The sequence below is a fragment of the Populus euphratica genome, unplaced genomic scaffold, assembly GCF_000495115.2.
Source record: "Populus euphratica unplaced genomic scaffold, PopEup_1.0 scaffold331.1, whole genome shotgun sequence".
Taxonomy (NCBI): domain Eukaryota; kingdom Viridiplantae; phylum Streptophyta; class Magnoliopsida; order Malpighiales; family Salicaceae; genus Populus; species Populus euphratica.
This window is the reverse complement of record NW_011500221.1, coordinates 67,924-84,461: the sequence shown is the minus strand read 5'-3', so window position 1 is coordinate 84,461 and position 16,538 is coordinate 67,924. Positions and strand designations below refer to the sequence as shown.

Sequence of the window (16,538 nt, the reverse complement as noted above, 5' to 3'; positions counted from 1 at the left end):
TTAAAGAAGAAAAGGTGGGGGTTTGCAAGTAAAAAAGTCGTATCCAAGAAGGTAAAGGCCCTCGGGGACGAGATGGTGATGGTGGTGTTACAATTAACTTTCCAGTTCCCACAGTGTTCAGGCTGGATAAAGCTAGCAGATCAAAATTCAAAATCAGAATGGGATTATCATCCATTCTTTCCAGATTAATTATGTGCTGTACTATAAATTAATATACCCTGGCCTTTGATTCCATGTTTGTGGCAAGTGTCATAGCTAGTGCTTAGGTAGAGAATCGTCTCGTTGAGCCAAACATCTGGTCGAGGAGGATGACCAGGGCCATGGCCACAGAGGTTCCCATTTCTGGCCCAACAATGAGGCGGAAGACGTCAACACCAAAAGCCACCCCACCCACCGACTCTTTCTGCTTGATCTCAGCCACTCTTCTCTTCTTCTCATCGTATACGGCACAACATCTTTGTGCATACGATCCCTCTATCTCGTACACAACGTTCTTATTACTGCCTGAGGCCGGACTAACGTGAGCCAAACACTTTGTGTTGAGGATGTTAACATGCTTCTTCACCAAAAACCGGGGGTTGGTGGTTGTTTCCCCTTCATACACTAGCCAGTTATCTCCAAGGCTCAACCTCTGCAAATTAATTACATATAGATATAAATTAGTAAGACCATTAATATTTGTCTAGTAAGTAATCAAAATAAGTATAGAAATTTACAACTAAATGAGATTATTATTATTATTATTTTACATGTATACCTTGCGACGGATGGTGAGGAGAGGCTTGCCAGCAGCATCCATGAGAACGATCTCACCATTATTACCGGAAGTGGCCATGTAGTTGTCAACCCTAAACACAAGGTTGCCCCTGCCGTCATAGACCGTGAAGCCATGGCAATTGAACAGCAAAGACTTCTTCCACACGGTTAGGACAACCGCATGATCTACATCCAAGGCGTTATTAGCGGGCTTGGGATTGAACAGCTGCTGCTTCTTATTAGTAGTGGTGGGAGCGACGTTGGGGTATACCTTTATCATTCCAGTACTTATCCAGGGACAAAATTAACCTTGCTAGCTAACTGCCCGGCAAAGGAGATGGATCAGGAGATGATAGGAAGAGGAGATCAGAAGGGGCCGGGGGCTGTAGTTTCTCTTCTTAATTTGAGCTGTGAATGGTTCAACACTCACCAACATATATATATATATACACACACACAGCGGCAGCAGCAGCAGCAGGTTTAGCCAATGGGGGTAATGGGGTGAAAGGCTAATGGATGGAGTGTGGCTAATATTCCTGCGGCTATCTATGGGCGGTCCAGACAAATCAAGAATTCAAAAAAGGAGAAGGAAAAAAAACAGAGGATGCGTTGACACGGACTAATTTAGATTGTATTTGTTTTTGAGTTTTTGTACTTGTGTGTTTTAAAAAATAAACTTTGAAAAAGTTATGGTTAGGTGGGGTTTTTTTTATATATATATATATATATATATATATATATGATAAAAATTATAATTGAGTTTTATACATAGCAACAAAATATATATAAAATATTTAGTTAATTGTGTTTGAAAATATAATTATAATTATTTTTTAAAATAGTTTTTATTTGAAAATATATTATAATAATTTTTTATTTAAAAAAAATTATTTTTAATATCCACGTATCTAATTGATTTAAAAACATAAAAAAATATTAATTTAAAATAAATAAAAATATTAATTTTTTTTAAAAGTACTTTTAAAATGCAAAAACAAATAACATTTTATGAAACTTAGTTAAAAAAACATGTAAAAACCACTTCATAAAAATTGTGTTTTAAATTTAATTTTTTAATAGGTCCTTCAATATAAAATGTTATTTAATGTGTTATCAAATATTTTATTGTGTTTTTTGCATCATAAATATAAAAATTAAAGATAAATAAACGGACGATAAGAGACACACCTCCTAAAAAGTGTTTGGAATGCGGTTAAACAATATTTTTTTAATTTTTAATTTTTATTTAAAATTAATATTTTATTTAATATTTTTATATTATTTTAATGTATTAATATTAAAAATAATTTTAAAAAATAAAAAAATATTATTTTAATATATTTTTAAATAAAAATATTTTAAAAAATAATCACAATTACCCATTTAAATAACTATTGCACCACACCACACCCCTCAATGTCTCTCTCTGTTTTTTATTACTTAGACTGGATTATTATTAGCACAGGCGATTACTACAAAGCTATTTACCTCTTCGAAATAAAATATAATTAATGGAATTTGATGGAAATCACTAACTAAATGCAGATCAACAACAATGATAAGATTTCCTTATTTAATTATTGCAGTCCTTGCTTCTAAGCCAATTAATTATATATAAAACCTTTATTAATTAGCAAGCAAACAAATACAAATATTGCTATATTATACAGGGAACTTGTGGCTGAGGACTAATTAGCGGTGGGAGAAGACTGATTAGCGGTGGGAGGAGGGACACGAACACCTGTTATGGCGTGTTTGACATGTACAATCGAATCAAGCTCTCCTTTGTGATGATGATAATAATAAAAAATCTACATCACAATCATGATACTTGTTATCCCCTTGGCGTTGGCTGGGGCGGTTTGTGCGACGTCGTCAACCCCCCCAGCCATTTTCTATGAGCACCACCTCTGACCTTCTGCTTTTTATTTATTTATTTGATTTCTACATTTATCGGGGTCCAATTAGATAGAACTGATAGCATTAAAAAACGGGGCGGTTTGTGCGACGTCGTCACCCCCCCCAGCCATTTTCTATGAGCACCACCTCTGACCTTCTGCTTTTTATTTATTTATTTGATTTCTACATTTATCGGGGTCCAATTAGATAGAACTGATAGCATTAAAAAACTCTACCGATTAAATATATGTATGTGATGGGGTAATTCATTCAAACTTGACGATCTCTCCAACTTAATTGGAGTTTTACATTCTAAATGATCATACATTGTCTGTCGCATTGAGAGGAAATTATTCTGAAAGTTACAGGAGTTGCTACTAAAGTCCAAAATGTTTCTCATTTTCCTTTTTAATCTCTCTCTTATCCTGTCCTAACTAGTTTCATGTCAATATTCATGTCTTTGATAGACAGTTAATTTCTTGGTTTTAAAATTTTAATTTATTTTTTTAGATTAAGATAGCAAGTGGCTATTACTTGAAATATATTGATTAGTTTAGAGAATCTTTAGTAGTTAAGTTAATGATATTTTAAGAAAAAATATAATAATACTATAAAGAGATATTCTAGAAAAAAAATATTTTATTTAAAAAATTTATAATTTATTTTTTAGAGGTATTTTGGAAGCTTGTCTTTGTTGAAAAGAATATGTGTGTGGGTGGCTTCATGATATTATTTATTATCAATGCTGCAGTTGAAAATCGACAAGAGGCGTAGTCAAGTGACCCATCAAATATTAGAGGATCTATCTCAGCTGACTTTGATTCCAATTCACATGCTCAAGGCTGAGAAGGTGCGGCCAAATCATAGCCATCAATGGAAGAAAAAAGGAGTCAAAAACTCAATGACAGAAAAGCCAAGAGCGAGGGTGGCACTGTTCAACCAACAACAATTAATACAGTGCGAGAGAGTGTGAGGGCCATGACGAGATACATGTCAAATCAAGCTAAAAAGCATAATATTTCTTATATTCAGATGGCCTCCTGCACTCAGAATATCAATCAGTTCATACTTTATTTGCAGCTCCTGGGTACTGAGGAACAGGGGCTGTCCCTGACTTTGATGGCCATCTAAAAAGCAAGGAAGAAAAAGGGTCCTCGATGCAATGAAAATGGAGGAAAGAGGAGAAGACGCGCTGCTCATGGCCTATGCTTCGATGGTGATGGGCATCAAAGCTTTAGAGAACGTCCATTATTATTAACAATAATAAACACGAGCTTTCGTTTTAGTGGGAAGGAAGGAGGACCATTGATTCCACCATTGCATTCCTGATCAGAGATGTACACGTGGTAATTATATAATATTAGCACCCCAGCCAGCCACCAGTGACAGACACCACACTGTGTAGAGAGATGAAGAGATTCTTAATTAATTATGGCTACCATTTCATAATCAAATAAGCAACGCCTTTCTTTTTATCTCCTCTTCCTATCTAGGATTCCCATCTACTTTTCTATTCTCTCTCTCTCCCCTACCAATCACCCCATGCATGCCATTCCTACTTTTCTAACTAAACCCTAATTAACCCAAGAGGTAAATACATGTTGACACGCATCCTTGCGGTGGCGACGTTCACCAACTTCTGACAATAAGAGCATGGCATAATTAATGCTTTCAACGATCAGCTGCGAAACAACATATATGACGGGATCTCGATGGTTCACAACATTCAGATTTATTTCCTTGTTGTTGAAGGACCAAGCTGCCGTGAAATCTTTTTTTCATTGATGCTCAAGGACCGCGTTAACTTTGACACCTGTAAGATGATTCTTCGACATCTACTTTCTTTCTTGATGCCCCCCCGGCACCAATGGATGCACTGCACATAAAAAAATCACACCGACGTCCCAACTAGCTAGCTAGTACTCCGACTACTTTTTTGCTGGCTGATCTCCTCAGTTTTCCACCAACCAACTAACCCACCGAAATTAAGCTGATATTGATCTCTTGATTCCCATCCTATTCCAAAGTTGTGAGGAAATACAGGGACGCAATTCCAACAGCTGCAATAAAACAAGCAGAATGCACGATGAAGATTCTAAAAAAACCCTGAAAGATACGCGCTTAATTTAGACTAGTCTTTTTCGAGGTCCTAGTGTATACTTCTCAGTCGATCGGGTGCAAATGTTCCGCCCCTGTCTATATATACACCATGACAAGATTTTACGCGGAGGGAGGACATCCTTCCTCATTTTCCATGCGCTTCAAGTTCCTAGCTACAACCGAATAATTATATCACAACCACAACCAGCATTCGAACCATGCCCATGAAACATACAGGGGTATATATACATCTTCCACACATGCATGTATATGTTGTCATATGACCAGCAATAGTTGTTACTGATCAAGTCAATCGGGAAAAGGAAGATTTCAAAACTGGATGAAAGCTAGCATGCATGTTTGACTCCTTGGAGGAGAAATTACCAACATCGTATCTTTAAGGAAAAATTAAAGAAGCATGGATTACGACAGCCAGTAGGATGGAAGTTTGGGGGCACACTGACCTGAAATACTATTTATTTATGCACCTTGTATCATCATAAATAATAATTGGAAAATAACTTAAATGGTTAAGTTGTAACTTATATTTTTTTGTTTAATTTATTTGAATTTTTAGTTAAGATTTTATAAATTAAATTTTATTTGTTGTGCTTGATTTAATTATTGTGGAATATTTTATCCAGCAGATATAAGCTTAATTATTTTCTCTATTTAAGATTTTGATATTTATATAACATTTTTTAAAATATTAGACAATTTAGATTAATCAATAAAATAATATATTATTTCTCATTTGAATTGTCTCTTCTTCCTAGTTTTTCTTTCCCTACTCTCAATTATTGGCTTCCTTCCTTCTTTCTTTGCTTTTAGATTTTGTTTTTATGGTTCTGCATCAGCTTTGATATCATGACACAAGCATTTAATTATTCTTTCAATTAATCAATCTCTCAGTGATTGCGAAAATTTTTAAAATTCAATCCACACACTTTCTAAACCCTAGAAATTATATAGAATCATGATCAACACTTAAAAAGAAATTAATCTTTTTATTTGCAATCCATAGCTGGAAAAAAAAATCACACTCAGCTAAACACACTCATGTTTATTAATTTTCCCCCAAACCCTAGCCATCATCCATCCTCTCCGGCGCCAGCTATCCACCATGGTTTCTGCCACCCCACACCAGTGGATCAACCACCTCTAGCCGACCCACTTGCCCACCTAAAATCTTTGGCCAGACACGCAATAACAAGAGTACCATTAGAGAAAAAGTACAGAGACATCAATTTGTCTTGCAGAGAAATAAATGCAAGGGGCTGATTTCTTTGATACTCACGTCTTGAAAGAGAGACATTGATGGGGTATGTTTTAAGCGTTTTTTGTTCTTGATGCTAACAAGTGGGAGGCGAAATAAAAGCGGTGGAGCAATTTGTTTTTGTGAAAATAATAATAATAATAATAATAATAATAATAATAATAAACAAAGAGTCATGTTCAACAACCAGCAATCGGACACCAACCACTAATAATAATAATAATAATAATAATAAACAAAGAGTCATGTTCAACAACCAGCAATCGGACACCAACCGCATTATTATTATTTTTTTAGATTAATGTGGGTGTCCGGGTTAGCTTGCGCGCACCACGACTAATTCCACGGGTCCTAAAGTTAACGACCATGTAAGCCTCCAGTGGCCATCATATAAGCAACCAAGGATTCGAACCTGAGACCACAGAGGGAGCAAACCCCTTAATCCCAAGTCTTTACCACTTAGCCACCACTTAGATGGTTTCAACCGCATCATTATTATGTGCATGTTTGGAGGATGGATGGAGTTATTTTTAAAAGTATTTTTTATTTAAAAATGTTAAAAAAATATTTTTTTAAAAAAAAATGATTTTTAATATTAATATATTTAAAATAATTTTAAAAAAAAATTATTAATTTTAAATAAAAAAAATTTTAAATTTTTTCAAAAATATTTTTTTAAAAAATACAAATAGGAATCTCTTCTTTATTTATTTTTTTTCTTTTCACCTTCTGTCCAATTCCACAATGTCTTTCTTTGTAACTTTTATTTGCAATTTTTCTGTCTTGATTAAAAAATAGTTAGAAAATAATAAATAAATAAAAAAAGAATAAGTGAAAGCAATAAAGTGACATTATTAGAGACATCACGGTGATAGCTTTATAACATCAATGATACCTCACATATTCCATGTAGTCTATCGTTAATATTAAGTAATTTGGTTAGTAAATTACTCAAATTTGATTTGATTTGATTTATTGAAGTTTATTTTTTATTTTTTTCTTACAATATACTTGTTATTCAATTTATAATTTATAGTATTCTTTTGTTCTCATTTTGCATTATATTATTTGCTCATTTTATATATCGTCATTCATTTTTTTCATTAATTCTTTTTAATAACTATAGAGCTTATCAAAACTAGTAAAGATTTACAAAATTTATTTGATTATTCACTTATATTCAAGTGTCTAACATTGCATGTTTAAAATTTTTCTAGTGATTTTTGTTCGTGATTAATCTCTACATTTAAAAAAATAAAAAAATACATAAAACTAACTTTATTTTTGTACATGATCTCAATTTCATTTTTAAGTTGGTGTTACATGTATTTGTGTCTAGATCATCTAGTATCCAAGTTTAAGTCTACACTTATCGTAGACGCGATCCTTAGTGATACTCATAAAGTTATTTAAGGGGAACTGTATACCTAGATGATTAATATATTTAAAAGAATTGAACCCCAAGAGAATTCTTAAATAAGGCATCTGAAGAACAATAAATATTACATGAATAACCATTATAGACAAGTTCACTATGAGAGTCATCGATTTGACTATCATTTAGGTTACTCTAAACATGATGACCTTGATGAGTTAGTCATGAGCCTTAACAAAATAAAAGCCCCTATTTTTTACAATCATCATGACTCATGGATTTTTTATATATAGATTCGTGATATAGATCAATTTTTTTAGTGACACAACTTGTTTAATAATATGAGAGTTAGATTTTCTAAGATGATTTCCATTGGTGAAACTCAATTTTATTAGGGAGATGTTAGGGATTATTTAGAGAAAAGAGGTAAACTTCTCATAACTAATTGAACCAAAATAAAACAAAAACTACAGGAGAAGTATTTTCCTCAGTCTTATAGGAATAAATTATTAGACCAATAAAACAATATAAGGTATGGGAACAAATATGTCAATGAGTATCTAACATTATTTGATGTTTATCTGATGAGATGTGCCAGAAAAGAAAATGAAGTCATGACTTTATATAGTTTTTGTAAATGTTTGAAAGATGATTTTAGAAAAGAGGTTAGACTTATAGTGCAAGATTATGAGTTACTTATAATGAGTAAGGGATAAAATGTCAAGATCCTTGTAATACCCTTTTTAAATCTCAATTTAAAAATTATGGTTCTACCAAAATTTTAGCAAAATTTTCTTTATAACGAAAAGACTTAAGTTATCAACTTAAACCTATTTCAAATCCATACACAAACTAAATCCTTAATCCATCTTTCTTGGATCATAAACCACATGAATCAATGTTTTGTAATCATTTATATCTATTCAAGCAACATCAAATAAGGTTATATAATGCAATAATTTCAATCCTTAAGAATTCAATATAAAATCCATCCTGTATAGATATTAGAGAATATTTAGTTTAAGTAACTACAACAACAAAAGATAATCATTTATGTTTACATGCTAAAACAAAATAATATTACAATTCAAAATTCAAAATGCTAATATTATGCTTAGTATATATAATTAAAAGATCTAAAGTGAATCTACTTTCGATGTGATTGTAATTATCTTGAAACAAAAAGCAATATTTAATACAACATCTAGGAAATAATCAAATGAGTAGTTAAAAACATTTAAGATTATAAATAAATTCCTTTGTATTTCATGTTCATTCTTATTTCTAACAATTACATCAATCATCACAATATCATAAATCAATAAATGACTTAGGCTTACTAAGCAAGGCTAATATCAATTCTAAATTGATATTTCTAATCATTATTTGAAACATGATTCAATTAGAACATGTTGATACCAATGATTATCATTGATATCATTAGTTTTCCATTCTAGAAACGATTAACACTACAACATTTAACAATTTCACCGATGAAATTTTTTCATCGGTGCAAGACACATATTTCATCGGTAATTAATTTATCAATGAAATCTCCGATGAAAATGCTCCGTCGGTGAATCTTTCATCGGTAATTTTTTGTTCGTCGATAAATCCATTGGTAATAAAAACAATTATTACTGACAAATTTACTGATAGAAGAGAAGCATAAAAAAATACCTACCATTTTGTAGGTATATCCCTTGAAAATTCCATCGTTAATTCAGTCAATAATTATTTAAAAATATTTTAAAAAAATCTATTTTATAAAATTATAAAACAGTTAAATCAACATAAATCAACACTCTATAATATATACTCAAAATGCTTGGAAAAAAGAATAAGAAAATCAACTCAAACAAATTTGCAACAAATAAATAAAATGAAAAATAAAGTCAACTAAAAAAATTCATACGAAAGAAATGAAGTTGCAATTGCTAAAAATTTAAAAATCCTATAAATAAATCAACAAAGAATTGATCTTACATGAAAAAAATCTCACAACAACATTTATACAATTATTAAGAACAAAAACAATTAAAAATAAAATAAAAAACAAATGTAGTGAAAAAAATCATGAAAAAAAATCTTACATAAATGTAGTTGCAAGTGAAGCTAAGTAGAGAAAAAATAATTCCATAAAACATATTAATTAAAAAAACTAAGAGGATAAAAGAAGAAAGAAGAAGAAGAAATATCCGAGCATGGAGGAGAAGAGAAGGAGATGGGGTAAGAAGAGAAGAGAAAGAAATAGATATTGATGTTTTTTAAATATAGAGAAGAAGAAGAAGAAGAAGAAAAGAAGTAAAAGAATAATAAGAAATAAGTCTATCTCTTGTGAAATTAGGAGATTCATGCTTTTTATTGTAGTGCATTAGCGATGGTTTTACTAATGGATAATTAAATATTAATTTTTTTTTAATTATTATGTCTATAATATTTAATTTTAATTTTTAATTTCATAAAAAAATTTCAGAAATCTCCAACAATCACCGATATTTTTTAATCTGTTGGTGATTCTGTCTGTAATATTTAAACAAAAAATTTAAATTAATTGAATTTTTTCAGAAAAACTTCAAATAACACTGATGATTTTTCAATCAGTCAGTGATTTTATTCGTAAAGAACAACAATTAATAGTGCAATTGGAAAGTGAACAGTTCTAGAGCTCTCTGGAAAATATCGACAGAAAATTTTATTGGTGATTCTATTTGTAATTGACATAATGAACAGTATTCACAATTTACCAATAAATTTACCGATAGAATAAATTTCATTAGTAATTCTATTGGTAAATCATCATTTTTTTTGCTTTGTTTTAATTTTTTTTCCATTGTAATTCCCTCAATATATATCGAGAAAATTGTTTTGTCAATAAAATCCCTCTAAAATTTACCAATAGAAAAAAAGTATTTTTATTTGTATTTATCAATTTTCTAATAGTGTAATTAAATTTAGCTCATGCTGATATCAATGACTATCATTGTATCATTAGTTTTTCATTTACAGAAATAACTAATCAAGTTCAATTAATGCTAATATCAATGACTATCATTGATATAATTAGTCTTTCATTCTTCGAGAACGACTAATCAAATTCAGTTAATGACGATATCAACGACTATTATTGATATTATTAGTCTATCAATTCTAAAAATGACTAATCAAGTTCAAAGAATGCTAACATCAATGACTCTCATTCCTATCATTAATCTTCTAATTCCGGAAACGACTAATTAAGTTTAGGTAATGTCAATATTAATGGTATCCTCTACCAACATAGGATAGTTTTATCTTTATTAATTATTTTTCATTTTTCAAAATCTTTGAACCTTTACACAGAATTCCCTAGGTTACACTTTCCAATTTTCATTCCTTTTTTTTTTGGTAATTCAATATCTACTTAACATAATTTAACTTCAAGTCACATTTTCATTTCACACGCATTTTAAATAATTTTCCTCCCTCTCCTTTTATGGCCTAATATGATGGAAATATGCCATAAAAGGAACAATGAGTTCCTTTTCATTTTCCTTTAATTTTCTGCATTAATTTGTCATCGTTAGGTACTAGAACAACCTACAATACAATTTATATGCCAATTTAAAAAACTATTCTCTCCCTCCTATCATGACTACTTGACTGAACCTATGGCTAATAAAAGAGGCAAGATTTTTCTTGATTTTGCCTTAAATTGATACTTTACCCATTGTTTAATAAACATGTTTCAAGCATTAAACTAGTCATTAAAACAATTAATTCCTCTAATTCAATTTTTTATAATGCTAAACAATACATAATCCAATAAAATACATACTAAAACTTTAAATTAAGCTTTGATTAAGATTCCTCACCTCTTAACCACAATTTCTTAGGAAGAAAATGGCAAGAAAACAAGTTTTTCCCTTTCCTTCTCTCTCCCTTCCTTTTCTTCTCCAAACCATTTTCTTTGAAGCAACCATTTTCATAGTTTTTCCTTCACTTTCCTAGCTAAATCTCTTTCTAACCCTTTTTTTATCTTTTGTTTCAAGTGTTTGCTTGAGATTTTTAAAGAAAAATTAAAGAAATTTGGCAAAAACATTCCCTCTCTTTCTTTTCCCTAATGGTCAGTCACTCTTGACTATATTATCATTTTATTTAATTTTTATAGTAATTGAGATTTATAATTACTGTGTGTAAGTGTATGAACTCAATACTAAAAACTTTGGTGACCTAGATAAAGAGAATATGCAAGAAAATGAGCTTAACACTATTAATCCAAATCGGTCTGAAAAAGAGGTTAATAAAGAATATAATATTTTTTGTTTGGTGGTAGAGGAAGAAATTTTAGAAAACTATAATGGAATTGCCTAAAAAGGTAAATATGGTATTAGACAAGTCTCATGATATTAGTCCTCTTAAACTACCTGATTTTCTGCCTTCCATGCTTAATGTTCAACATATCATAGGTTTAAAACAACATATTGAGCTCTCTAATCTTTTATCCTTGGCATTTGATGAAGAAAACGAAGATAATCCTAATTTAGTAGGTCATGTTTAAATTATATCTATTAAGACTTCAAATAATGTTTGTTTCACTTCACATTCTAAATCATATAGTGTTCATAGTTATGAACCTAGAAAGCTTAAAACTTGAAGATTTCTTTCCATGTCTCCTCTATTTAAAATATATGATTCAATTGAGCCTTTTACATGTAGAGTTTATAATTTACATGTTGAGATCATAAAATAAATTCAAGCAAGTAATAAACAATACGAATTTCAAGCTGATATATATAAATATCATGATGTACTTAATGTTGAAGATTATTTTGTGATATAGATTAGCCATGAACAATATTCTTTAAAAACCAATCATAAATTTCAAGTGAATAATCTTACACCATTCAAAATGTTGCAAATGAATGCTACTTTGAATATACAAGTTTTTACTAGGAATGATGAACTTTAATGAATCTTAATATATGAGCTATACAACTAGATTCAAATTATACTTGAATTATCAGAGAGACATCATAATAGCTTGATCGTAATCGTTAAGAGCATTATTGGAGTCTCCTTGAACTACAATCAACAAAGTTGAGTTTCTCAAATTTCAAGAAAGTTTGTGAAAACACCAAACCCAAGACACTTTTTAAACACGTGTGATTATAGACGATAAAAAACTGTCCAAACTATTGAAAAATTAAGCTTTAACTTATGTTTTGGTTTAATTTATTTAATTTTTTAGTTAAAATTTTATTTGTTGGGTTTAATTTAATTATTTATTGATATTTTATTTAGTGAAATATAATCACAATTATTTGATTTAGTTAGAGTTTATTATTTATATCATTTTTTTTTCTTTTGATGAATTGATAAAATAACATACTATTTCTTATCTGAATTTTCTCTTTTTGCGAGCTTTTTTTTTTCTCTACTTTTAATTCTTTGCTTACTTCTTTCTTTCTTTTCTTTTAGTTTTCATTAGTGTTTTTTTTTTCCCCCGCATCAAAGTTTCCCATACCATATCACCATGCAAAAGGCATTCACTAGCAACATGACAAATCAAAGACTCTCCTGTTGGCATTGGGGGATAGAGAAACCATGGGGAATCCGATATCTAATAAATCCTATGATTAACCAAATTAATTAAAAAAACATGCAACTGAACAAGTAAAAGAATAGAAAGCTAAGTACCAGATGTAAAGACATTCTGAGACCAAATGTCTAAAGCATAAGAAAAGTGCGCCAAAAAGCTTAGATGGAGGAGTTTTCACGGCTCAGACATCAAAAGAATCTTTACATGCACATCATTAAGCTACACTCTAAGTTCCTAACGGTTTGGATTTCGCTAAACCTTTGTTGACATTTTGTTTTTAATCTCTTCTAATCTTAATGAAAGCCTGTAGTCATATCATTTCTTTCTTTTCCTTTTCACTCTATGCCAAGTAAAGCTCATCTAAGGCAATGGTTTGTACATGATAAACAGTCATGCAGATTGACACACATCACTCACAGGTTTTAAAATGTTTACCACGTATGGAAGATGAAAAATGCTAAGCAATGTTTGCTAGGAGTTAATAGCAAGCAAGAATTGCAAGTTAAGTAACGACAGGCAAACCAGGTGCACAACCTAGGCATATATTTTGGGACACAGGTGTAGAAAGCCTTGGAACAGAGCATATGATTCAAATGACCACAGGTCAAATGAAAAAACTAAGAATATAGGAGATGACGAGTAAAATGATAACGACTGAAAAATTCTAAAAGATGCACCCTTTAAGAAGTTTTAAAGCAGTACATGTTGAGATCGGTGATAGAGGAAACTAGCTGACAAAATCAGGTATTTCATTAGGAAAAAAAAAAAAAAAAGAACATCAAATTAACAAATACAGAGGATCCCTCGAGTATAATCCAGTTGGTGCGGAATTACATGGGATAGTTACAGAAGTATCTAAGCACCTACTGACATGAGATAAAAAAAAATAAAAAAATAGAGTACGAACTTAAAATAACAATTATATGGAAATGCCTAAGGAGGAGAGCGGTGCAAAAAGGTGGTGCCGAATGGGCACTGACAAAATAAGAAATTTATAGTTATGAAAAAAATTCAGAAACACAGAAGAGCCTAAAATCAATAATGATTCAAGCGACCACAGGCGGAGAAATGGTGCAGGACCAGGTGGAGAAAGACTTCAAACACAAAATGATTCTAATATTCACTGGCCAAATGAAGAACTAAGAATGTCAGGATAGATGAGTAAAATGATAATAATCGACACATTCCAGAAAAGCATCATTTTAGAAGTTTTAAGGAAGCACAAGCTGAGGACAGTGATAGACAAAATTAGTTGGGACAGTAAGATCCTTCCTTTTTGGGGGGGTTCAAAACAAAGGGTCCTTTGAGTACAATTTGATGGTATATAGGATAATAACAAAAGTCTGTACAGGCAGGCAGGTACATGATCAAGAAATAGAATGTGAAATTACACTTATATGAAAATGCTGAAGGAGGAGAGTGGTGCAAAAAGATGGTTAATAAGAGGAAAAGAAAATCAAAGGACTGTCGAAATTAGAGACCAGTAGTGATGTGAAAATGCAGAATGTAACCATAGAAGACCCCAAAATGAATTATAACTGTGCAACAATATTACAGTGGCTCAATTTGTGAAGTTGAATCGAATTGCAAGTTCCACTGTAGAGAACAATTGCCAGAGAATGAAGACAAGGAAATCTGACAAAAGCTCAAATTCAGAGAATTTAAAGCTAAGATGTTCACGAAAATCCAAGTAAAAGGAAAGGTAGAAGCAGTGATGTAAAAAAAGAGGTAAGTGGAAGGGGATTTGTTGCCAGTCTTCCAAGTTTAAAGTTGATTAGCAGGATGGAGTGCTACATTTCTGTACAGAAGCTGCACTACAAAATAATATACTCCAAAGCTAGGTTTATGACATTGATTTCTTACTTTTCCTAGTTTGTTTTCATCTTGAAGTCTGTTAATAAGGGTGAAGATCAAACTGTCCATCCTTTTAACATGCTACTTTCTAAAAAACTCATCTCAAAAACCAAAGAATTAGCTGAAGACCAGGTTCTTGTGTATGGATTGGTACTATCATTACACAAATAGTAAGGAAACCAACAGATCGAGAGACAGGACCATCATCCAAAGCACAAGAGATTGTCTCCACTCAAGGAAGAGAAGAAAAGGGATAGAAACGTGTAACGTATACATCCTGCAATTTGAGAATATATGGATTTGAGTCATGATAGGTTCTTTTGAACATGTTGCTGCGGTAGTATTCAGACCAATCAGTATAACATATCCAAAAGGAAAAATGCAAGTTTAAGCTACAATAACTCAGCAGCATCGACTCAATACCTATAGAACATGTCCCAAATTAAGTAAACAGATAGATCATGATGCCCCAATTTCATTGCACACAGCTCTATCTCAAAACTGGTAAATATCAATACAAGCATATGGTTCAGCAAACAGTAATATCAAAATAGAATGCAAGAATAAGCTGAGTAAAAGAAAACACCTAGACAAGTTCAATATAGGCCATGGGTGCGTTATCCCCTCGTCTCGGTAAAGTTCTAATTATTCTGGTATATCCACCATTTCGTTCCCCGTACCTGTCTGGTACCTCCGCAAATAAGGCATGGACAATCTGCTTTTCATAGATGAAGCCCAGGGCCTGTCTCCTTTTATGGAGTGACCCATCCTTAGCCAAAGTGATCATCTTGTCAACATACTTCCTCACGGCACTGGCACGTGCTCTGGTGGTCTTGATGCGACCATGCTTAAGGAGCTGAGTGGTGAGGCATCTGAGAAGTGCTCGACGCTGGTCTGGTGGGCGATTGAGCTTGGGAACCCGCTTGCCATGCCTCATGGCAAAAAAGCGAGAACCATTATCAACGTCAGGGAAGACATGCCCACAGGTGACATTGTCTGTAAGTAGAACACACAACAGTCAGAATGGTAATCTGAAACGGCATGACCTTATGGCAACAAAATTTTCCCTAAACCCTATATTTGTAATCAAACAGGTAGTAGCAGCATTACAAATAGGTAATTGAAAGAATAGTAGAGAAATTACCGGAGAAACAAAGGGAGAGAAGAGGGTTAAGAACGGTGAAAGAACGAGTAAGGATTGGTTGTTGCCGTTGTTGGCGGCGAGGCGAAGAGAAGCTGATGCTTTTGTGGAAGCATTGGCGACCAGATGATGATGGGAGTCGAATAGTGGCTGCGGCACTCGTTGAAGAAGAAGAAGAATAAGGAGGAGAAGGAAGGTAAGACCTGAGAGAAGCCATGTTCCATCTATGACTGCTAGTGCTAGGAGAAGCGTCCACTGCCACTGCCACTGCCACTGCCACTGCCATTGATAATGCCACTTCTTCTACTACCACTGTTCGGCTGGACTTGTCTCTTAAGGTTTTCAAGGAAGGAAGGATTGGATCAGATGCGAGAGCGGATGAAATGAGAAGACAAGGATTTTACTCCCTCCAAATCTTTGGGCTGGTCTGGGCTGGGCTGGGATTTTCTTCTGTATTGTGTGATTTACTACACTAGATTCAGGGAAAAAAAATAGTGAATTGATTTTAAGAAAAAATATTTTTTAATAAATTTAATTTTTTTTTATTTTTTTACTT

At 32.1% G+C, this 16,538-nt stretch overlaps 2 protein-coding genes across 2 annotated transcripts; both read right to left on the bottom strand.

Annotated features, from left to right (window-relative positions):
- LOC105112283 (protein LURP-one-related 8-like) lies at positions 1 to 1,174 on the bottom strand. Its single transcript, XM_011007928.1, has 2 exons — positions 758 to 1,174; positions 1 to 631 (listed from the first exon to the last, which is right to left on the bottom strand). Exons 1-2 carry the CDS (start codon positions 1,034 to 1,036, stop codon positions 263 to 265), a joined length of 648 nt encoding a protein of 215 aa, XP_011006230.1. The 5' UTR covers positions 1,037 to 1,174; the 3' UTR covers positions 1 to 262.
- Positions 1,175 to 15,283: 14,109 nt separating this feature from the next.
- LOC105112282 (50S ribosomal protein L17, chloroplastic-like) lies at positions 15,284 to 16,372 on the bottom strand. The gene is made up of 2 exons (XM_011007927.1): positions 15,986 to 16,372; positions 15,284 to 15,837 (listed from the first exon to the last, which is right to left on the bottom strand). The coding sequence occupies exons 1-2, from the start codon at positions 16,266 to 16,268 to the stop codon at positions 15,428 to 15,430; spliced, it is 693 nt and encodes a 230-aa protein (XP_011006229.1). The 5' UTR covers positions 16,269 to 16,372; the 3' UTR covers positions 15,284 to 15,427.
- Between the last annotated feature and the right edge of the window lie 166 nt (positions 16,373 to 16,538).

Excerpts from the sequence above, each read along its gene's own strand:
- LOC105112282 (XM_011007927.1), bottom strand. The coding sequence starts at position 16,268 with ATGGCAGTGGCAGTGGCAGTGGCAGTGGCAGTGGACGCTTCTCCTAGC. Across the intron at positions 15,838-15,985 it reads TCTCTCCCTTTGTTTCTCCG|ACAATGTCACCTGTGGGCAT; the intron begins GTAATTTCTCTA and ends TTCTACTTACAG.
- LOC105112283 (XM_011007928.1), bottom strand. The coding sequence starts at position 1,036 with ATGATAAAGGTATACCCCAACGTCGCTCCCACCACTACTAATAAGAAG. Across the intron at positions 632-757 it reads TCCTCACCATCCGTCGCAAG|AGGTTGAGCCTTGGAGATAA; the intron begins GTATACATGTAA and ends ATTAATTTGCAG.